Source organism: Cygnus atratus, chromosome 8 (assembly GCF_013377495.2).
Source record: "Cygnus atratus isolate AKBS03 ecotype Queensland, Australia chromosome 8, CAtr_DNAZoo_HiC_assembly, whole genome shotgun sequence".
NCBI lineage: Eukaryota > Metazoa > Chordata > Aves > Anseriformes > Anatidae > Cygnus > Cygnus atratus.
The window spans coordinates 16,442,198-16,466,134 of NC_066369.1; the positions used below are offsets into that span (position 1 = coordinate 16,442,198).

The 23,937-nt window shown below is 48.1% G+C and overlaps 1 protein-coding gene across 4 annotated transcripts; it reads right to left on the minus strand.

Moving 5' to 3' along the window:
* Window positions 1-784: 784 nt before the first annotated feature.
* Window positions 785-23,514, minus strand: LRRC8C (leucine rich repeat containing 8 VRAC subunit C). Of its 4 annotated transcripts, XM_050712393.1 has the most exons (4): window positions 17,316-17,414; window positions 14,342-14,554; window positions 5,447-5,588; window positions 785-3,249 (listed from the first exon to the last, which is right to left on the minus strand). In XM_050712393.1, the coding sequence occupies exons 3-4, from the start codon at window positions 5,582-5,584 to the stop codon at window positions 979-981; spliced, it is 2,409 nt and encodes an 802-aa protein (XP_050568350.1). In that variant the 5' UTR covers window positions 5,585-5,588; window positions 14,342-14,554; window positions 17,316-17,414; the 3' UTR covers window positions 785-978. The 4 variants fall into 4 exon arrangements, with proteins under 4 accessions (XP_050568350.1, XP_035393908.1, XP_035393906.1 ...); XM_035538015.2 differs by lacking the exons at window positions 14,342-14,554; window positions 17,316-17,414 and adding an exon at window positions 22,970-23,514; XM_035538013.2 differs by lacking the exon at window positions 14,342-14,554 and having other exon boundaries at window positions 17,316-17,443.
* Window positions 23,515-23,937: the final 423 nt, after the last annotated feature.

Below are 23,937 nucleotides of genomic sequence, written 5' to 3' on the forward strand. Positions count from 1 at the left end.
CCAGTCCTGCAAGGTGCCCAGCATCCTTGAGGGACACAGAGGACACTTGCTCACTTGCGGTACTGGGCTTTTAGTGGAGGATAGGTAGGGGATTTTTGAAATTAGTGTTTTATCTCCCTGCATTGCCTTTTCCAAAACTGAGTTCATTGCACCCCTTACACTCAGGTCAGCAGGAAATGGGCCCCTGAACCTCTCTGCATTGTTCAGAAAATCTTCAGCATGAGTTACTTTGGTAGTGACTCCTCTATGACCTGTGGCCTTACTCTTCCAGCTCTGGAGAGGAAACTGCAATCAGTGCCTCCTGTTCGGTGCTGCATATGAATGGAGACCTGGACTAAACTTTCCAGAAGGCCCTGGAGGAATTCTGCATGCTCCCTCAGACCAATTAAAATACCTCCAGCCCTTGTACATAAAGAACCTTTTCTACCTGCTTTGACCATATGAGAAAACAGTGTCATAAATAAAAGGAAGGTCAACCCAGATCTTGTTAGATGTTGAACACCTTCAGCTCCCACTGAAGAAAAGAGGGAACAGGGCACTCAACAACTGTAGGATTACCCGTTGAAGACCACATCCTAAGGGATTAACAATAACCAGGAAGACAATATAATCACCTGTTACAAATTATGCAATCCAAAGCATACAACTTAAACACAGTTCCCCTGTTGGGATTAGCCAAAGTAAAAAAAAAAAAAAAAGTCAGCAGATAAAAACATTTACTTTTGCCAGTAAAAATTAAGTTACAGACACCCTTGTTCTCAGGGTAAAATAAACTTAAAATATCTTAAAACAGTGAAAAAATACGAGAAAATTTTATTAAAAATATATGTACTCCTTACTCCAAATTGCTTTGTACAGAAAGGACTTTCTGAAAAAGAAAAAAATAATCACAAACTAAATGCATATTCAAAGTATGCACTTTCTACAGCATATTTGGTAGAAGCATTATTTCTGTAAAACTGAGCAAGAGGAAGTTAGTTATTCAGCTTTCATTTGTTCCCTGACATCAGAAGGCAACGTTTCAAACAAGGTGTCCTCTACAGTGAAACCAGTCCGCTTCAGAGATCTACATTCACCAAGTTCAGCTGGGAGAATTTCAAAGTGATTGCCTTTAATATCCAAGTGGGAGAGGAATACCAAATTGCCAATTTTAGGTGAAAGGACTGACAAGTTATTTTTCCCAATTTTCAGAGTCTTAAGTTTTTTGCAAAAGTATAGTTCATCTGGCACACTCTCCACTTTGTTGCAAGTAATGGAAAAGTACTGTAAACTCTGAAGAACTCCTATTTCAGGTGGGATAAAGCGAATGTCATTGTAAGACAAATCCAAATATCTGATTTTGTTGCATAGGAATAGGTGGGATGGAAGAACCTCTATTTTGTTATGGCTGAAGGAAAGCCGTTCGAGACTAGTGAGTTTCTTTATATGCTCCGGGATGTATGTTATACTGTTGTACCACAGCTTTAGGATTGTCAGTTTTCTCAGATGTTGAAAACTTACTATTTCTTCAATTGATTTGAGGTTGTTTTCCTTTAAATCCAATTCCTGAAGACTGAGAAGGCTGAAGACTGCGTGAGGTATGCGTTCCAAATCACAGTGAACCAATTCCAGCTGTGTCAAGTTGACCATCTTCTTCAGGTTGTTGAGCATCACTAGCTTAGTGCCATCATTATGGATGCACAATTTTTGAAGGTGACTTGAAACATCGACAGCAGATTGTGGGATTTTAGACAAATTACTTTTTATGTAAAGAACTTTAAGGCTTTTAAGTTCCCGAAAAGACTCCAACGTAATGTTTTTGGAAATATCGTGACTTAGGGAGCCAATTAAATACAGTTCTTCCAAATTTCTGAGGCCATACATCCAGTGGGGAAGTTCTCTGATGTCATCAAACTTGACGCTCAAGATCTTGAGATTCTCCTTCAGAAATGCCAAGGCAGCGCTGTGGATCTTCACAGAACATTGGTGCAATGAGAGCTCCTGGAGATTGTCCAGCTGTGCAATGGTCGCTGGTATCATTACATTGTTAATAATTTCTAGCTTCAAAGACTGCAGCTCAGTGATTTCAAAAACGGTGTCTGGTAGTCCAGAGAGCATGAAAAGCTGTAGCTCCAAATGGCTATGGGAGTTCATCTGTAGCCGCTGTCTTAGTTTATCCGCAGTCCACTCATTGTTTAAGTTCAGCTGTTTCAGCTTATTTTCACTGACTTCAGACAGGAAGACAGCAAACCTCTTGGAATAGAGAGGATCATACTGATCTATCATATGAAGCATAAAAGCAAAGTCATTCTTGACATCTGGGATATCATCAATTCCTGTCTCTTGCCGAACATATTCAAAGGAATATTCTTTCAGTGAGCGATAGAACAACCAGTATAAAGTATAAAGGCATGTGAGGCCATAGATGCTTACAAAGCACAGGTAGCAGTAGGAGAGTTTAGAGAACAGATGTGCCATCGTGTGATTACAGCAAAAATTCTTGTATCCTGTCATGTCTTCTATATCAACATTACAGACTACTGTAAAATTAACTTCTGAGACGAGTGCTGTGTTGTATGCAATAATAATAAGGAATTTAATTACCTTAAGCACAGTCTGGCGAACATACATGACATACAGTATATCACCCTCCTCAACATGCAGTCTAAATTTCTTCACCTTTTCAAACAGTGCTTTGGCCTGTTCACCTTCTTTCTTGTCTAATGCCCCAGGCGTTCCCTTATCCACAACCAGCTTCTCAGGGATTGATTTTAAAGACTGTGTCTTGACCAAAGTGCCTTCAGCGCTTGGCTGGACAGTATTAGACTTATTTATGTTGTTCTTCCTGTTATCCTTCTCTTCAGAGTCTTCACCTGATACTTCGGATAAGGCTCTTGTTGTCCAGGGAGAATCAAAACATTTCCCAAGTATTGAAATGAAGTGTTCAATTTTGGAGCTCGACCCAGGGAATTTGAACCAAAAGTTACTACACAGCATGAAGACCAGCGTGTGTATAAGGACAAGGTAAGGGAAGTACTTGGCATACCAGTGTAGGGCACGTTCATAGCACACCTGATTTATAAAGCTGTATTGCTGAAGGTCTAAATCAGTCTTCAGCCCTTTCATTTCAACTGTAGCTGGAGGAGTGGATGGCTTGGGTGGAGGAAGAGGGGTTGTATCTGGGATTGCACTAAACACATTTGAACTATTAGATTGGTTCTGGCAAGGCTGTACTCGTTTTGGAAGGCATATTATCTTGTCTTGCATGACCTGAAACACACAAAAAGATATCTTTTAAGCTGATGTACAAACAATGGTGGCAGTACCACTGGGTAGCTGTCCTTGGAGTTCCTCCAGCTGTCAGGCATTCCTTCCCATAGCCTGGCACTTGATCTCACAGTCTGTGCTATTATTATTATTGTTGTTAGTCCCAACAAGATACTTGTTCTATATGCCAGGAACTAGGTCACCCCTTTTCATCAATGGTTAGCTTTCCATAATTTGGATAAAAGGGCATTGACATAATCCAGAAAAAGCAGAAGTATGGGTAATGCTTCCAGAAAAGACCAGGGATATCCTGCACTGCTCTCCCCAGAGAAAGACTGTTCTTGACAGTTGTATTCATCCTGGCAAATGCTACACAGTATTCAGAAAGAGCTTAGGCTTTGAAAGCAGCATAACTGCATTCATGTGGCTTTACACTTAAACTGTGATGTCTATCACACACAAAATGGCTGACAAAGAGCCAACGCGGGCATATCTATGCCGGGAGGACGCGGTTTATCTTCAGTCTTAATAAATACTGATAGTGATATTAGAGAGTCAATGGCATTTTATACATGTACGCGCACGGACATCATTTTTATTCAGTGTCTCATACAGAGACAGTTCTCACAGTACACACCTGTGGGAACAAAGTACCTGTCCTTGACTGTCTATAATGCAAAAGAACAGCAACTTCTTTAATTTGGGCTCGCCATTCACGTTGGTAAACTCAGGTGAGATTGTCTTTAGGGACCAATCACTTTTGGTTTAAGTTGGGATAACAGTCTGATTTCAGGGCCATGCTCCCCAGAGGTCTTAATTTTAAAATACTAATCCGTGTGATAAACCAAAAAGATCTGTAATTTGCCCTGAATGACTACCTAGGATTAGCCAAACTAAGAACATGCCTTCTACTGCAGTATGAAAGTATCCTTCGACATCGTGATTGTTGAAAGCAATAAAATAGGGTATGCAACAAGAGCTTCCAAATGCAGATCCTCCTTGACGATCCACCCTGGTGTAGGGAGATGCTGAGATGAGATCACACGTTTTTAACCGTAACTGTTGACACTTCAGAAACTCCTACCATTAATTTTTGCCTGCAAATGCTATTCTGATATTTCTTACACTGCCATTAGTTACACTCTAGATTCATACCTCTGGTAGTAAGTTGAAATAAAAAGAACCTGCCCGTCATTTGAAGTGTTTCCATGCATTATTTTCCAGCATGCTTCATCCAGTCAAGCAAGTAAACTTAGAAACAACGGGCGCTCTACTTCATGTGCTTAAGCAAACACTTAGTTTATTATGCAAAACACAGCACTGTACAGAGAGATTTTTAAACATGGACATCCTATTTTTCAACTGAAAATATTTAAAATGGTGAATACAGGCAAAACCATAGTTGATTTCACATGAAACCTGAGACAAGGTAAGTGAAAATCTTAGGCCATATAGGTGAGCAAATCCTCCTGAAATAAGAGCTTTGTCAGTGTGTCCCTTTAGCTCCATTTCTGAGTCATGCCAAAATACGTGAGACCCACGTTTGAGCCAGTACTACAACTTTCTGCTCCTGTGGAGTCCATCCCAAACAGTACTTTCCATTTCTTTTCAGCTTTTGGCTCTTCAGCAAAATTTAGCTACAATGAGTGACAGTAATGTCAATTGTTTATGCGTCAGCATCCTCAGAGATGCTTTCGAATGGAGGAGGCGTAATATTAGTTGTGGGTGGTGTTAATAAAATAAGCACATGCATTTCAAGTCCCTTTGAAACACAAAAGCAAAAAGTATTAATATTTGCCAAATAAGGAAAAACAGAAATTACAGAATCACATTTTTCCAAGCTTCTAAGCAAAAAAAAAAAAAAAGTGGTACTAAAAAGAACTTAATTTGATCATCTGTTTTGTTATGCCAGATTGTGGTGAAAACAGGAATACATGCACAAGCCAAAGCAACAGCTCTTATCTGAGCTGGCATCACTCCACTGACTCTGGTGCAGCTCTACTGATTTACAGCTGCAGAAAGTCTGGTCTGTGTTATTTGATGTTTCTGCCCAAGCAGCTTTAATCCCCAGACTAGCAAATTTTTGCTTTGTTCACTGCAAATTCAAGAGATAAACAATGCAAGGCACCGTCCTCGCAAGGACTGTCCTCGCTTATTGCTCTCTCAGTGCCCCCGAGAGCACCTCCCTCGGCCGATTTACCTGCAGCGTGCACCCAAACACACCGATCATCAGCATGGCGACGGAGAGATAGTCTGTGAACACATCCCACCAGGGCTTCAGCACTCTGAACGCTGGCTGCTGCTCTGAAAACTGGCGAAACTCGGTCACGGGAATCATCCTCCTGGAAAAGAGCAAGGCCAGCGATCAGCCTCCTGCAGCCAGCACCCACCGGTCTATGCGAGACAGTGAGAAGGTTCTTCCGAGAGGTTTGACACAAGCCGCTCTGGACATGAGAGGCCCGGGATGTGGCACAAAGTCCCCAGTTGCCTCCCAAGAGGTCTCTCAGACACCCACCTGACAAGGGATACTCGTGCTGCCACCCAGGAGCACCAGGGTCCCGTGCATGCAGGGAGATCAACGTGCTCTGTGCTGACTCCCACCCCACCCGACGGGTCAACGCAGCCTTCTGAACACTGCCAGCTCCGTACGCGCTAGCCTTGATCTCAAAGGCCTGGCTAAAGCAGTTATCCGGTGCTCGGATTTCACAGGCCCGTTTAGCTATCGTGTTTCATTCGCTTCCGTTGTATTCATAGTGGTTTCTGGGATGCTCTTGAATATTTGTGTGCATACTCACTACAGTTTTAAATCTACTATGTTTTGAGCGCAAGTTGCTAAAGTGCTTTAGCTAACCAGAACTACAGGCAGTATGGGCAGATCAAGGGCTTTATCTTCACCTCAGATGTCTAGGCTTACATCATCACCTCCTCGGAGAAATCAGCTCCCGCACGAGCATGTACAGACAGACACCGATCTGTAAGTCCGCATTGAGTTGTGTAACTGAATCCCTGAGATCAAACCAGCACTGAAACTCCCCAGTAAGTTACAGTGGAAAGATAAATACACATGGGAATGTAACAGAAATACTCCCAAGGACAATTTATGAAGAACGTCCTTTAACTAATATCGGAAACGCTCACCACAATCACCTCATGTCACAGCCATATTTTAAGAGTTTACAGTCCCGGTTCAGCTGTGTGCTGGAACCCACGGGGTGGCTTTGGTGCCACCCAGCAGCATGAAGGCTCAGCCATGAGGGTGCACGTGCTGATACACTTCCCAGGGACTGGGGGGATTTGGCTCATCCAGAGCCAGGCAGGGAAGGACACTGCCCTAACTGCAAGTGTACGGCCATCTTACGAATGTATCGTTGCTCCCACTGCACCAGCCATACTTGGGTGAAAAGAGGGCCAGCTCAACACCCCCTCAAGGAGCACTGTGTCTCTGCTTGCCCAGCAGCTCCTCAGAAGCTGGACCCATCCCCAAAAGCAGCAGCATGCACGAGGTGACGCCTGTAAATGAGCTTGGGTTAATAGCTGGGCTGGGGCTTCACCACTTCCTGACTGGGGAGCATAAACACCTCCTAGCCCCTTCTCCCTGCCCTCTTTCAACCCTTTTGAGTTGCTTTTAGCATCACTTGGGTGGACAAGAGAGTCTCTGTCAGCTTCTCGTCTTCAAGAAGTAGTCCCCAAGGCACGACGCAGGCTATGAAATCAGGTGAAGCCGTGCACCTCCCTTGCACAGCCAGCAGTCCCCTGCAGCACATGCAAATTAATTTATTATTAATTTTATTAAGCTGCCAGCTGGCCTGAACAGCTGCCTGGTGGTAAAGGGATGCAGCCGCCGGTACCATCCGCACCCCGGAGCCGCTCCTCTGGTCCACGCGTGCTCGGCTGGGCTGCAGCAGGGGCTGGGAACTCTCTTGGACCCATGGCACAGGGACAGCCCTCAGGACCTGCACCACACAGCATAGCTGTTCCATTTGATTGGCTCCACTCTGTATTTTTAGGGTCCTTTGTTGTGTTATGTGGTTGCTTTATTTCTTGTAAGTGACGTGTGGAGAATTTAAATGAAGGGAGATAGTTCCTGGTGGCACAAATACATGCTGCTCCCATCCCTTGTTCTCTTTTGTGGTCACTGTTTGCATAGTGTGACTCCTCATTAGCAGAGTGCACATACTGTCACCCTGGTTAATGGTCCAAGCGGGGAGACCTGTGCACAGCCAGCCTCTCTGAGCCATGCCAGGTCTGCAGAGCAATACCACAATCTGTTTTCCACTTATATTTTCCTTTTTTTTTTTTTTATCTTTTTTAAATGAAACAGTTACTGAACAATGGCAGTAGTACTGCACATAGCGATGGTAAATAACCTAGCAGTGTCTGATGACAGGCTACTTCTTTTTTAGCTTCAGAAAAAATGACATTCACAAGAAGCTTTAAATGGAGATTGGACATGAAGAAGGTGGATAACCATTTTCCAAGATTCTCTGGAGAAACCCTAGTGCTTCGTTCATTGTGACACCAGCACTAAAGAAAAAACACTGGAAAGAAACACACAGGAGCCTGGGCTTGCCAGCACTGCTGTAATGGCATGACAAAGAGTTACACAAAATCGCACCGTCTTCATCTCCCTCTTCCCTGTCACTGCTTTCACACTCTGGCCTGTCCAGTGACCAGGAGGACATCCATTAGCAATGGCTTCAGAGCCCCAGCAGAGACACAGCAGGCCCACACAACCCCGACATAACCCTCCTGTCCACAGCAGACACCCAGGGCCACGCGCACAAACAAGACCTGTTGTGATTCTCTCAAAACAAAGTGATTCTGTCAATCTTTACACTCATTTAAACAAATCAAACCAGAGATGGTAAAAATTCCTACCGCAGCCCAAAGAGCCATCTCTGGGACAGCACACAATCCATTGCAGGTCGCTACCTCCTCTTACCACATGCAGATGGAAGAACATGAGTTTAAAATTTCAGCTGGTGGAAATTAAGACAGTGTGACTGATTTCAGCTCGCCTACATTCAAAATGCTATTTAATGGCACAATTTACGGTACCCAAAACGTGAAATGTGACTTAAGTTTTAACCCACCTCTTTTAACCCACCTTAGGAAACTTTGAATTCTAAATATTGGAGTAACTTTTCTAATTAGAACCAGAATTTGTTCTTTTTTTCTCTATCCTGTATTTCTAACAATCCTCAATCTCTAGAGAAAAGAAAACTGCACATGAGACAGATCACCTGGCATTCTGCTACCAGTAGGAAATCAGAAAGAAACTCAGATTAAGAGCTGTACTGGCTCATTGAACAGTGCTGCAGAAACGTGCTGAGAGTTTGCCAGATGAAACACAAAAACAACAACAACAAAATGGAAGGGGAGAGAAACTAGGAGGTTTTTATTATTTTAAATTTTCTAGGATATAAAGAAGAGTCAATCAATGAAAGTAAGTACATGATAATAAAATGAAATGCTGGAATCCAGGAAGATGTGTAAATAATACCTGAATCTTCTTGCAAGGGAAAAGGAGGGTCAAATCCAGTACCCTGAAGGCACGTGCAAAGACTTCAAGATAATAAGCAGATATGGCTTTTGCTGGAAATAGAGATGTGGAAGAACACCGAAAACAAAACAAAACAAAACAAAACAAAACCCACAACATTCAGGTCCAAACTCTTCACTGATGTAAACAGGAACAGCTTCCAACCAAATAGCAGATATTTACTCCTGCAGAAATCTAACCACAGAAATCAGCTCATGCATGGGCAATGAGAAGCACAGCACGATGACTTAACGTGACCTGAAAGAGCTAAGGAGAATAAATAGGTTCAAGTGGGAAAGGAAAGTACTAGACACAAGTTAGACTTAATAAATGAGAGATTAAATCAGGGGATGACTCCGAAACAGCCACGTCACAAAGCACCTCCTGAGCAATTGGCCTTCACCAGGGGAAACGCAGGGATGCGGTGTGGACACACGCTGCAGAACGTAAAGGAAATTAATTAATTAGCTGCTTGGCTCTGGCAGCCCGCAGGAGCGGGCAGGCAGGGCTGCCAGTGGGATCTGCGGCTGTGCCAGGCTTCGTGCTCCGAGGAATGGCTGCATCAGTGGCCGGACGGGGGTAGGCCGACAGACACGGCTTCCAGCTGCAGCCACCCTGCCGCTCCCGGTGACACCGGCGGACACACCAGAGCCCTCCTGCCACGGCACTGCAGGCTGCCAGAGCTCCTCACCTCAGCCCATGCTCAGAGCAGCCTGAGGAATGCGACACGGTTACAGGGTACAGACACGTTAATGCTCGTGGCTGTGCACCTCCAATACAGCCCTCAATAAACAGGCTGTTGGCTCCTCGCGGCTCCCCACGCTCCAGCTATTGCTAGGTGACTGTTGCTATTTTTAAGTAGATGCTCGTGGAGCGACTTAACTTGTTTTAGGCGGCGTAACTCTGAATGGACACAGATAACTGGGCATCCCTGCCTCTATTCCACCTCTTGGTGCAGGTCTGTCAGCACCCAGACCCCAGCAGGGTACATCGGGATGGCTGTGGGCTGTCACTTGCTGTCCTTCCCTCACCGTCCACAGGCTGGGGACCGGCCTGGCCATGAGGGGAAGGACGACCTCCAGACTGCTGAGAAAGCTGCTGAGCAGCGAGGCCTGCTGCCACCGTCCCAGCTATCACATCCTTGCTGAGCAAAGCCCGAAGACGTGCCCCACACTTTGGGCCCGGCCCGGCCCACCGTCTGACAGAATGGCGGCGGCACAGCTGCTTGTTGTGCTGTATGTGAGAGACTGCGGCTTGGCAGCGCTGTGTTTGTCAGGCTACAGACATTATTCATCAGAAGGCAAGCTCTTCGCCATCTTACTCTTCCAACAGGTACTCAACCACGTTGCTGTGCCCTCTGGCAATTGCTGTCATCCATCGCTTGTTTTAGGTAACATCCACAGCCTCGCACCACAGTCGGGGCCCCTGGGCACTGGGCAGGCAGTTAATGTCAAGGCTGCACTGGTTCAGTTAGGGCAGGGTATAAATAACAGGCCAGAGGGAGAAAGGAGGAAGAACACAGCAGTAGGACAGAGGTAAGGTTGCAGAAATGGTTTAGTTTAGAATGAGGAAGCACAACAAGTTGGTGGTATCTCTCAAGCTAACCAGAAAAGATGTGAGCATTATTCGCCAGCTGACGCTGAACCACATTTCCCTGCCATTGCACCAACCCCACCTCGGGCAGAGGACCGGCACCACCACCTCCTAAGCTCAGCCCTGGCCACCGCAGCCGTGGCCCCGAGCCGCTGGCAGAGATGGGTTTCCGCAAGAGAAAATTTATACTGGGACCATGCAGTCCTTCACATCCGAGATCTATCAAGGGGGGAAAGCGTTGGGCTGGGTAGAACCAGCTCTCCTTGCTGTTTTAAATATATTGCATGTGTTAGGATAAATTATGAAATGCCTTTTGGGAATACCGCCGCAAGTAGGTCTCTGGGCTGGTTCCCATACATGATTTATAGCATATTCATCTTCATTAAAGGAACAGAGCACAGCACATATGTAACAGAGGCCACAGCAATTACAGGAAGCGACGAGCTCGTGACTTGGTGGCAGGGACTTGCTGAGCTCTAGGGCACATGGGACTGGCATCACACATCCCCAGCGCCGTGCAGCTGGCTGTTAAGTGGTCACCGCTCCACAGAAATACTGTCAAGTCACTTTTCAGGTGGCACCAAAAATTGTTCTAACCACTTCTAGAAACAGGCTTAGGGGAACAGCACTGGACTATGCATGTTACAGAAGTTGCTGTCTTTTTATTTCAAACTTTCCAGACCCCTATGACCCAAAATTTAGCCTGTGTATTGGGGAAGCATTTTTTACTGCACTGTAAACAGCTGCCCACAGCTGACTAATTTTAATTTATAAACCTTGGAAACTGTGGTTTTGCATGTGTCTGCTAGTTGTGGCAACTACAAAGGCTGATCCTCGTCTCCAGCATTTGCCCTGGAGTCCCCCACAGCTCCTGGCACTGCTTGTGCTGGCACCGCAGACACAGATAATGAACCCATTCCACTTCGTCACCTAACCGAGAGGGGAACAAAAGTGGGCCCAGTGACAAGGCCTCCAGTCTGAAACAGCACTGATTAGACTAAGGGGGAAATAAGATGATAAGGGCTGGAATTAGCAACTCCTAATTCCCAAGAGTTTGATGCTGTGCCCTTATCTGAGTTCTTACAGAAATCGTACGTGTGGAGGAATGGGATCTGAACTGCCCTGACACTGAGCTCTGGTAATTACCTTGCTATCTGTTTGCACTGACCAAGATGTCCAGCATTTGGTCTGCTCCCATGTAACAGACAGTAATACCTTTACTAGTAATTTCTCCCTGGCTTTGAAGCATTACAGGAAACTAGTGTTCCCTGTCAGGCTCTACAGCCATTGGTGTTTCCTGTAAAATAAAATAAAAACTGTCTTTTTGGGGTGGGGGGGGTGAGGGGGAAGTGGGGGTTGGAAAAACTACTTTGAAAACCGAGTATTTGGAAGTACAGCAAAAAGGTCTCGCATGTTGCCATTTCTTCAAACATGATGGGCTACTTTTTGTTCTGTTGATCACAGCAGAGGTTTTCATAGGAAGAAATACCATCATTTGAAAGAAATACAAACAAATGATGCTGTTGCTTAAACATAAATCCCACGTTAAGGAACTGGAAAGTCATTAAAAACAATCCATTTGCATCCAAACAAGTTATTTTTAAGAGACGTATGTTTACTGCATCGTCAAACAAAGCACTTGACATTTGTCTTCTCGGGGGTGAAGCTGGCAAGGAAATGTGGCCAGAAGGAAGGACAGAGCGTGAGTCAGGACTCCCGTCAGGAGGTGGCCATGGACTCCCTGCCTTGGGCACGCCACATCGCCCTGCCGTGCCTCCAGCTGCAAACAGAAAGGTGCCTACTGCCTTTACCGGGAGGGATGAATACAAAACCACAATATATTGCTCTTTCCAGTTCTCTGCAAGTGATTGAGTCTGAACTCACAGCAAGCCCAAACTCCTCTGCAAAGCCACCGGAGCTGTACTGATGCCGCATGTAACCGCAGCCGCCATTAGGCTGCCATGCGGGGAGCGGACAGAATACAGCCAGCCCGTAGGATGCGTTATTCCAGCGCCCACAGTTTGGTGGCCCTACAGCCCACGCCCTGCCCAACGCCCGCAGCCAGCGTCGCGGGTCCAGAGGCTGCAGTGACCGCCCCGTCCCTGCTGCGGTGCCCAGGGAGCCGCTCCCAGCCCCGAATCCAGAAATTGGAGCAGACCTGAAGAATGTAATGAGGAAGCGACTTTAATAATTGCGCATCAAAGTATATGCTGCAATTTCCACCTACACATCCAGTAAGCGCCGCCTTGGCGACGGCATCCCATACAATACCCTTGTTGTTTTAATTGAGCCTCGGTCCTTTTTCATGCATTACACACCAAAAATACTTCCTATTGTCAGCAGCTCTTTGACTTCTGTTTGGTTGGACTGAAGACAAAAAAATGTCCAGGGCCAGATTCTGCCAGATAAAATCTCAGTGGAATCGATAGCAGCTCTTTTGTACCATAGTGCTGTGTGGAGATCTAGCTTTGCTAAACTCTTTGCCCAAATTTAAAGAAAAGTGAACTCTACATTTCCATGGGATACTCTCCACTTTTGAGCTTTGGCAATCACATTCTTAGTTTATCAGGGCTATCACTGAAGCCTAGGGCCCTCTTTCCAGAGCTGCAAAATGTTCTTAATGCACGTGAAAACCTTTAACAGCAAACCCAAGAGCAAGAAACTATCCAGAAAGTACTATTTTAGTACTGCTGAAATACATCTGAATGATTGAGAAAAGTAAATGCTGATCAAGTTTTAATCGAAGCTACAACAGGCTTTCCACAAACACTTACTGATATACTCAGATAATGAAGACAGGAACCATGTCATAGGATAGAGAATATTACATAAACTAGTGCCAGTCATTATCAAAGGAATATTCAGGGACTCCAGGCTAAAACAAGTGCTCAGAATAAAAAATGTTCAGATGATATAATTAAAAGTTAATTCCTAACTGGGACGTGAAGCACAAAGGGTCCATTCTGAGTCTAAGCAGTTCAACCATCTGAGAAGTTAGTTAAAAACTTTTTAAGCAGTGATTGAGCCAAAAACATTAAAGAAATGCTGCTTTCACGATTTGTGAGACTACTTCGCATAAGGGATCTTTTCTGCTCCTGCTCGCATGCTACACAAGAGAGCTTTCTAAACTTTGCAATAGTCTCGTAAAACACAAATCCCCAAACGCCCAAATAAACATGCGGGTATTCTCAGCCTGAAGCACGGCTGATGCATTTTCCTGCCCCCAAACCATCCTTTGTGACAAAAATCCCCAACAATGAAAACATAGCTCAGTCCCACCTGCACTCCTGAAAAAATGGAAAGACAAACATATAGAAACTCAAGCATGGGCATTCTTATAAGGGGTATGATCATCTTGTTCAGATGCAAACGGGTAAGATAAACACGAACAGCTACAGAACCCGAATTGCTACTCATGCAGGAAGACTTTTAAAGATCACAAACCTCAGAGGTTTGGGAAACCAGAGCTACCTGCCTAAATTCTTTACCAGACGTTTTCAGTGCAGCACCCAGCCGTGGCCCGCTGGAGGGATTAGCTCGAAATGCACTCCATCAGAAAGCCCGTCTGTGCCCCACAGAACGAAAGGCTGTATCCACTGAGCCCCAGCTTCGCCAGATCAAAGCCATCGCACAGGGCTTGGACCGGGCTGCTGCAGGCGGGGCCTTTTCTGACAATACCGTCCACAAACACCCACTTCGCCCTGTGAGCTCGCATGAGAACAGCCTACCACTGGGACTACTGCTCAGGCACACACGCTGGCTGGCAAATAGAGACACCTGACAGTGCACTCTCAGAATACCAAACTGCTTCCTTACAGCAACCTGTGCTCCCGAGCTGCCACAGGGTGACGTGAAGCCGGCACGTGTCAGCCCCTCACAGCACAGCGGGCAGGGGCAGCACCCAACCCATGCTCTGCTTCACCACCAGCTCCAGAGCAAGCATGCAGTCCAAGCTCCTACCTCGTTTCCAACGGTGAGCAAATGAAACTGGAAGTGTTCTCAGCACGTTAGCAGTCTCATTGCTGGCTTGTTGAATTTTGGATTCCCATCAACACAAAACCACTGGGTGCTACTGCCACTGAAGGGAAACGTGGGCTGGTGTCTCACTGGTTTCAGCGGAGCATCCCTTAGTCCAGAATTTGAAGTTGGTATACAAGGCTGGGTGCTGCTTGCCTAAGGGTCAATGGAAAAGTTGAAATCTGACTCCGGCAGAGAGAGAAACATGCCTTTTATACCACTCTGCAGGAACAGGCTCTGCCACCCGCGCTGGTTCAGACCCCGGGGATCTTCACGCTCACCCCAGCAGCAGTGCCAGCAACTTTCCAGGAGAGCTGTGACATGCTGCCCTGCAGGGGGCATTTCTTTCACTGCTGAAACACCAAGAAGCAGACCCTACACGTTACTACAAGCCTATCCAAGATAACACAGCCAAGAACCCTGCACTCCAGCTTAAAGCAGGATTCTCCCAAATGATTAGAAAACGCACAAAGCACATACATGGCACCGCCCTACCTACCTGATCAAACACTCGATTGCAAATCAGCCCTTCATGGAAGCAGCCGACACAACCTCCACACTGGAAAAAAACGGAGAAAAACCCCACCATCCCGATCCAAGCTTCGGGCTCTCCGGATGATGCAGCTCTAGGGTCTGTCCCATGCCTGACCAGACACTGCATCAGGCACCAAGGCACCAAAGGAGCGCGGTGCAGGAAGGCTGAGCCAGGGCTGCCAGCCTCGCAGGCAGCCCAAGATGCTGTGCCTGCCTGTGGACGGGGCAGCACTGGGCCTACCCTCCGCTGCAGTGGGAAGCGACACAGCAAATGGCACTGTCACATCTGCCCAGAGAGTGAACCAAACCTCCCATCTTCCTCGGGGGACAGAGGTCTCAGGAACACAGAACCCAACCAAAGCCATTGTGCTACGGCTTGAGCTTGCACCAGAGCTGGGTCACACAGAACCGCCGGGCGCGCAGCTCGGGGATGAAGCAGAGAGAAAAGTTTCCATTATGTCGAACACATGAAATCCAACACTGGCTAACAGTCTCCTGACAAACCATTTCAGAGAGAGAGTGGCTTCTTTGCTGCACTAAGATTTTGGGGGAAGTATTTTGGAGTTCCTGTCTTTTTTCCCTGACGTACAATGTTTCCTCTTCAGGCGGTTCTTTACCACACGCCCCCCTCCGCTGCCCTTCACAGCTCCCCGGCAGCGAGGACAGGATCTTTTTCACTCAGTTTTCTCAAGATGGAAAAAAAAACACCTGTAAAACTCAACTCTAGCTCCTGCTATTGTGAATTGTTTGGAGTACCATTGGAGCTTTTTAACTTCCTGCAGCATTCAAAGAGGCTTGGGCTGGGAAATGCCTTTTTGGCAACAAATAGGGGCCACTTGAATCAATGCTAAGAGGTCAATGCACAATCGGGGGAACTGCTGCTCCCAACAGCCTCCGGCCCGTTTTGTTTCGGACCCTGCGGCCACTCGGGTGACCCCCATGCCGTTTCACCTCCCCGCCGCCAGCTGTGACGCTGCCCCGCTCGCGGGCAGAGCCCTGACCAGGGGCCTCCAGCCCCAGGTGGTGGCTCCAGCGGTGCTGCCGCAGGAAGCAGCCCGGGCTGCTACGGGATCCGGCTGCCTGATAGCGCCGGGCGCTGAAGCGAGGAACTTTTGTGGCGTTCAGGAGTCTCCGATGCTGGTCTTCTCTGGCAGCCAGCGCTGGCCATGTCCAATGCTGGGCACACAAATGCTGGGCACACAAAGTAATGAATTTTTAGGGTTTCTGTCAGAAAGTTTCTTCTTAAAAGTTATTCCAACAGTAAACAATCAAAAAAAAAAGCCACCACAGAACGGTGTTATTACTGTAAAACCTACAGCAGGGCCTGTAACTACCCAGACGAGAGGAAAGCAGCATCACCGCTGCCACACATTTTAGCAAACTCAGAGTGCAACTGGAAAAGGAAATGATTCAGAAACCACAGGTGCTCAGCGCGGGCTGCTGCGCCTTGCTGGCAGCCCTGGGCACAGGCGAGGTGCCGGGAACCCGAGGCCAGGTCGCGCCGGGGAACTGGCTGGGAGCGGAGCTGGGCCCGGCCCCGGCTGCCGACCGCGACGTGTCCGGGGAACAACGAGAACGGGCCCGGGGACGGGAGCGCTGCCCTCGGACAGCTTCCATCGTGCCAGAAAGAAAAGTAAAAGCGGCTCTGAAATCGCAGGGGGGAGGGGAAACGTGCCCCCTCGGCCGAACAGGGAAGGCATTTTTCCCGTGCTCCCCGCACTGCCATCTTTTTTCCTCTTTTCCCCACCACCTCGCAAAGCAGCCCTCTGCCTCCGCGGGCTCTTCTCCAGCATCCTGCGGGGCTGCCGCGCTCCCGGGAGCGAACGCGCCCACGTGCGTGGTGAAACCCCGCTGCTCACCGACCGCACGTCCGACCTCGGAGCAAGCGATTACCAAAACCCCAGCAGGCCACAGCTCGCACGCCCATCTCGGCACATTCCCCCACTTTCACACGTTTTCTTCCCAATGAAATCCTACCAGACGCATCCTGCAGCCTTCCCCAGCCTCTCCCCGCGCTTGGCCAACTCTCCCCGGCGAGATGCAGCGGCTGCGGGCGAGCACCCGCCAGGGCTGGGCGAGGCGAGGCGAGGCGGGGCCGCCCGCAGCCGGTGCAGCAGCACCGGGACGCCCCCGCTCCGCGCCCCCGGCGGGCTCGGGAGGGCCGCGAGCCCTCAGTAGCCCCCCGGGGCCCCGCTGCCTGAGCCGCGGGGGAAGAGCCGGCGGCCGGGGTCCCCCGGAGCCGCCCGCCGGGGCTGCCTCGTCCCGGGGAGGGCAGCGCGGAGCCGCCGGGGCTCGGCACCTCCCGGGGCCGCCTCCACCCAGCGCCAGGCCCCGGGCACGGAGCCTCCCGAAGCCCGCTCCCGGCGCCGCGGGGCCTACCTACCTGCTGCCTGCCGGCTCGGCGCGGGGTCACGGGCGGCGGCCGGCCGGGCGGGCGCTCATGCCGCGGTGCGGAGCGGTGCGGAGCCGAGCCGAGCCGAGCGGGGCCGGGCCGGGCGGGGCCGGGCGGGGCGGGGAGGCCGCCGGCAGCCGCGCTCCGCCCTCGCCGCCGCGGGGCCACGTCTCCAGCCCGCGGCAGGCGGCGGGGCCGGGCCGGGCAGCGCAGCCCCTTCGGGCCCGGCCGCGCTCCGCCCCGGGGCCGAGGGGGGCCGGGGCGGTCACCGGCAGCCGGCGCCTCCCCGGGGGGCGGCCCGCGGCGGCGCCGGGGCCTGGCGTGAGGCGGCCGGGAGGGGTCCGGCCGCGGGGCGGGTGGCGGCGGGGGGAGCTGGGCGAGGCCTCGGCCTCCGGCGGGGCGGCCTGGGAAGGCTGTGAGGAGAGCGGGCTGGCAGCGCGCTGACAGCGGCGAAGCACCTCAGAGGGTGACAACTGGAAACACAAACTTGCAGCCCGGCGATTCACAGCGCGCGGACTGCAAGCTGCTGCTGAAAGGAGCGGCGTGCTGGAAGGGACTTCTGCCCGGCGCTGCCAAGGAGGGTTTACGGCTCTGGCAGAGCCGGGACGGGACAGGCTCAGCATCAGAGGGAGGCGCTTGCTTTTCCTCCGATGACTTGCCCCGAGCCTTAGGGATAGCGTGTGTATCCCCGCAGGGACACGCAAATATGTAAACACGGAGAAACTCAAATATATAACCCCCCTGGGGGGAGTTAATGGAAACAAATACGCCATGAGGCGTCACAGCTGTCTTACTGCAGAAACGCTAACTGGATCGGGATGTGGACCGAGGGGCTGCTGCGGGGAATTCTGGCTTCGCGTCCTTCTGAGCCATCTGCTTCGGGGCTGCTGAGGGCAGGCGCAGGTTCCTCATCCAGGAGCCGCTGATGTGATTTATAGCAGTGGAAGTTCAGCTCATCATCCGACCGAAGCGTTTGCTTAAGTGCTTTGCTGCACAGAGCCGCTTCCCTCAGCAGAAGCCCCCGGTTGGGTTGTGTTTTCTGAGGAACCTCAAGAACCAAAGGACTGGAGCTGGCGCAGCTCCCTCCTGGTCCTGCGGAGCCGCCAGCCTAAAAGATTTCCGCAGTAATTCACCATTATATAATTTTAATGCTTGTCCCCAGGCACCGGGGAATATGGCAGAAGATTAAAACAAACGAGCAAGATTTCCGTACGGACAAATGCCCTGGGTTTCTTTTTTGAGCTAAAGAAACCGTTACCATGACTGCTGCATTCATTTTCTTTTTATTGGTTTCTTTCCATTACTCTTAACTCCTGGCAGCAGCTTAAGAGAATCCCTCCCTGTCCTGGATGGTTTCTTCTTTCAGCCATCTGCAGTTGTTCTGTTCACCCTTTCGTCATCACTTAGCTCATTTAGTCTTTTCTCATAAGCCAGTCCCTCCCGTTACCTAATCACATTGCTGCTTTTCCCTGAAGTCCCTCTCGGTTGCTCATTTATTTCACAGTGACATGGTGGCCAGTAAGCCTGCCATTGTTAACATTTCCTGTTGTGGACTTTTGGGCTATTTTTGTTCGGAGTTGCTGATGTACTCTGAGCGTTGAGCTAAACTTCCCGAAGAAGAATAATCACAGGCAAGGTCACTGATATTGCAATAGAAAAGACAGTCCATGGATAATTACACCCGGTGGGATGGAGGCTTAGTGCACTTCTGCTGCATGAGCTCTTGGTGGGATAAGGCCCAAAATTCACATATGAAATTAAACACACTCCTTTGCTACCTGCAAAAAATAGCGTAATTTATTTGGAAAGTTCCCCTACTGTTTTAAGGCCATCCAGGCAGTTGAAGCCTGAAGTCCTTTGGGGGTCTTTATTTTACTGAAAGCATCGTTTCTACCACAATGAAACAGGATTCAACCACGTGTGTGACTGCAAGTTTGCTTGCTTTGATTTCAGATAGCCTCTTTGTTTTCCGTTGACTCCGAAGGAATGTGGGACAGGCCACCTAAGAAATGCCATTGCTGCCGACTTTGTTCGTTTGCCTTTTTTGTCAATTGGCCTATTCTATCATTCATATTTTACAAATTCCGGAAGTGTTATTGCTGCTACTGTGTGCTGCCTTGCAGCATTTACACTGCAACAAAACCAGTGCAGCGCTGGTTTGCTCTGAGTTAAACCCACGGCCGACCAGCCGGCCGCAGGGACAGCCAGCACCGTCAGCACTCACCCCGTTCAGCTACACACGGTCTGACTCCTTGGCGTGATCCAGGGTCGGGATGCACAGTGCCAGCACAGCATCTGCTGGGATACAGCCCTAAATTTCCTATTCCCCCTCAAAATCCCCAAGCCTCTTGGCTCCCGAGAGCAGCCCTGAAGTTGGGGACGAGGGGATGGTGCCGCTCAGAGCTTGGCAGATCCCATCTCCCCTCAGCCTCAGGCGAGAAACTGGGGCAAGAGAACAGGGGCTAGAGTACAAGAGCTTTGACTATACTTGGAAACAGACCCACAATGAAAATGCTTTCCATCAGTCATCTCTTTCCAACAACTGTTGAAAACAGCATAATCTGCTAACACAGAAAGCTAAATTGCTTTCAGACAAAGTACTGAAAAATTACTTCTGTGATTTAACTCGCGTCCAAGCTGCATGCTCTGACAGCTCTAGTGCTTCTCAGCTACTTGAAATTTGTCAGTTTATCTTTTTCTCTGCTTTGCTCTCCTCCAGATTTACATTTTAACTCTTCTCCCTCCACAGCAGTGTTTTTGAAACATGACTTTGATTTTACACCACCAGATGCTTAAACAACGACAATGTCCTGGAAATGCAGACTTTTAAAATAGATCATGTGGATGCTATGGATTGAATCCAGGTAGGAGAAGCAAGGCTTCAGAGCAAGGTGAGTAGTATGCTACCATTTCTTAAGCCTGCAACATTTTTTTTTTTAAACATATTAACAGCTACTTTAGTCAGAAGGAAAACACAAGAGGATTTTTAATCTCATGGACTCTTTTGTTGTTCCTAAGTAAAGAGGAGCCACATTCAGCACTGCTACAATTACAGTGAAAGCAGTGCTATTATATCAGGGAAGAATTTGGCCTAACTAGTTCTCTGTGGAGTGCTGTATTGACAGCACTCCCCACGTACCTTGTATTGTTCAGAAAACAGAGAGCAAAAGACATGCCAAAAGAAACAGGACTAACTCCCATTTTCTGACCTTTGGCTGAACTGGAGCTCCTGGATTTGAAAGGCGCTTTACCTCTGTTAGGCTTCTGATCGTTAAGTTTTCTTCAGTGATCTGTCTGCAAACTTAACCGGGGAGCCGTGCAGCTACGCTCGGTACACCTACTGCAGCTCTGAGCCACGTGCTTCACAGGATGCGGCATTTTATCATCTAATTTTAGAGGTGATGCAGTAAGGGGGGGTACTTCACACAAGGCAGGAGGGATGGAGCCCAGCAACCAGAGCTCAGAACAAGCACTTTATAATTGCTAAACACTGCCATCCAAACAGTGGCTGTTCTTATTACTACCAGCGCATCTTCATTGGTGTGACCGAATAAGCAAGCAGGAGCAAGGACATCTTCTGGGGGAGGATTTTAGGACAAGGGGTAGCTGGGGCAGCCCGGACACCTTTGGCTGCCTGAGGTCCTGCCTCACAGCCTTCCCCTAACTCTGCCCCCTCTGACGGTCCCTGCTAAACTGCTCTAGTTGGTCTCACATACGTACTGGCTTTTTTTCTTTTCCTCTATGGGCACCTTCTCTTACCCCCATTCACACACCAGATGGCTTAACTCAGGTGATCACTTTTCTCTTATACTTGGTTTTCTCAACAGCCTCCTACCCCTCACAGAAGCCAGACCATAATGCTCACAGAGCCAGCCTGCTTGTAAGGAAATTAACGCACAGAATATAAATTAGTACAAAATGGCTCTACTTAGAGGGGAGTGTCTGTTTGTCAGAACGGTGACATACCCTGACTGGTGTCCTGGTTGTGATGCTGTATGGGACTGAATCACTGGCTCCGTGGCACACTCCCCTGGTTTACATCATGGAAAGAGGTAACAGACTGGCCGTTACGGTACACTCTGCATCATGCTTTGTGCTTGGATCTTTCAAAGATGAACCCATTTTTTTTCTTGTCATTAGACCCCAGCTTGCATTTTTTTCCCTATGCCCCCCCCCATGAAATTCCACTGTCAGACTGCTCATCTTTTTGTCCACTATCTTTCAACAGTTATTTGCAGATCTTTTACTGCTAGCAAATCTGTGTCAATAAATCAAATTAAAAACAAACAGTGTGCTCTCAATGAAAATATCCTCTTACACATCTAACAATGATAGAGTAAACATTTGAGAAACAGGTCCCTAAACTTCTGTGGTATTTTAAAAGACATCTCAAAATAAACAAAAAGAAATGTTTATTGATCATCTGGAATTTTTAATTTCCTATTTTGCATGGGAACCTGAGTAATCAGACATATGGCATGCTTATTAGCCAGGAAAGGGTCAGGATTAGAACAGACTCTCAGAATTAGAAAGTACTAAAATATAGCAGCAATCTTGGCTGCCTAAACTTCAAATAAACAATGCTTTGTGTTAATCGCTGGAACAGATCAACACTGACAAAAAACACAACTAAATGATTCCCTGAAATTTGTTGCCTGACAGGGGAGAAGGCTTGGTGGACTGGGGTTGAGCTAGTCAAGTTACCCGCAAAGGTGATTAGCTGTTACAGACATAGCTAGTAAGGAACAAAATGTGAAGTGTTTTTTGGTGGCTTCTCTGTGAGCTCAGGAGCTCTAAGAGCCATGGGATTCTGCATGGGATGCAGAAGTGTCAGGTCAGATAAAAGCAATCACATCTTGGATTTATAATGCCACTGAGATACTAGGCACTAAAATTATGTTCTGGCACAGCGTGGAAGCACAGCTCTCAGGCCATCCTGCTGCCAAAGGAGGCACAACAGAATGAAAACCTCCCCATCACGCTAGCTCAATGCCAGTGATTCTTTAAACCAGTAGTGTAACAGCAAAAGACAGGTCCCAACATTTTCCTGTGTCATTAGACGAGGCCCTCGCACCAGATGAACGGATGCATGCTTTGCTGCCTACATATGACACAGGTCCAGGCCTACACTACTTCCAACAGAGGAAGCCAGCATACATCCTGTCATGGGCTTTGTGCTTGTTCATCACTGACAGTTGCTTACATGGAATGCATCTGACCCCACTCCAATTATTAATGTTCAGACTTGCCCATATTTCAGCGCACACAGTAAAGAGGTGTTATTCCCTCTTGTTTTTCAATCGCAGTTTTGAGCCTTGTACTTTACTACAAATCAATTTGAATCCAACTCTTAGGAAAAAAAAACCAAAAAAAATAAGTTCACAACTTCAGCTCTGGCTATTTCATGCTTCTTCAGGAGGGAACCAACCCAAAAGACAGGATACTCCATTGTTTCAGCACTTTGGTAAAAAAAAAAAAAAAGCCCCAGTGGGCACAGTGTCTGAAGAGGGTGACTGCACAGGAAAGTGAGCAGCATTAGGGAACTTGTAACAGCCTTTCGACATGAGTGGGCATCAATTACAGCAACCTGTAGACAACACAAACAGTCAGTCCAACTATTCAGCTACCATACACAAGGCACGCACCTTTTTCATTTTCACTTTCTCCAGGTTGTTAAAGGTTGGCTCTCCACTGCAACTACACCTGATTCAACTACATCAGCAACTCCACGTTCAAGTCTGTCTTTACCTCTAGAAGTGCTTTTCAGTCCTCTGGGCTCTGGCAACGAGCCATTCACACAGTTGAAAGCGTGCAATCCAAAGGCTTCATTCTTCCCTTCTCACAGCTGTTAGCGTTCCTGGTGGATGCAATTTGCAGAGTTGTCCAAACAGTCCAGGTTACACTGCCAAAAGTCTGTATCTGTATGAACAACTATCACACCTAAGAGTGATAGTTAACTTAGAGTTAAGGCTGTACGTATGTGGGTACGTACATGTATGCTTACTAAAACGAGCCTGCGTGCAGCTGAGATGAGAGAGAGGATTGCTTCTTGTACCACAAACTTAAGGAGATGAACCCAAGCTAGCTGCTGGCTGGGCTGTATACAGTAAGATGACTGTTCAGCAAAAGGTGTGTTTATACCGGAGACCTTTAATAGCCACCAGACTACACAGTAGACGACTTCCCCTTTAGATTGGCTAGTAACAATTTAAGAGACTGAACCGTGCATTTTTCTCTGCCTGGCTTCATTGGCTGTGTGGCACTTTTAGAGTGCTGCATATGACAAACCTTCCAGGAATCCCAAACGCAAATGGAAGCTCCACTGAATCATTTTAAGCAGCTGAAGAACACCATCAGCGAGGCCACACAACTGCGTGGAATGTGATGGATTTCCAGGAATAGGATTGTTTCCCGGAGATTGTGTAAAATACAAGCAGAACCAGGGAACAAAGGTAACGCCGATGGTCTCTGCACTACGAGACTATTTTAGTTTGTGAAAAGAAGAATGAAGAAAGCATACTTTACCAGGCTAACAGGAAGCCTTTATGTCAAAAGCAAACCATGAAATAAAACAGTACAAACTGATCTCAGCATAAGATGTTAGCTGTCTGTG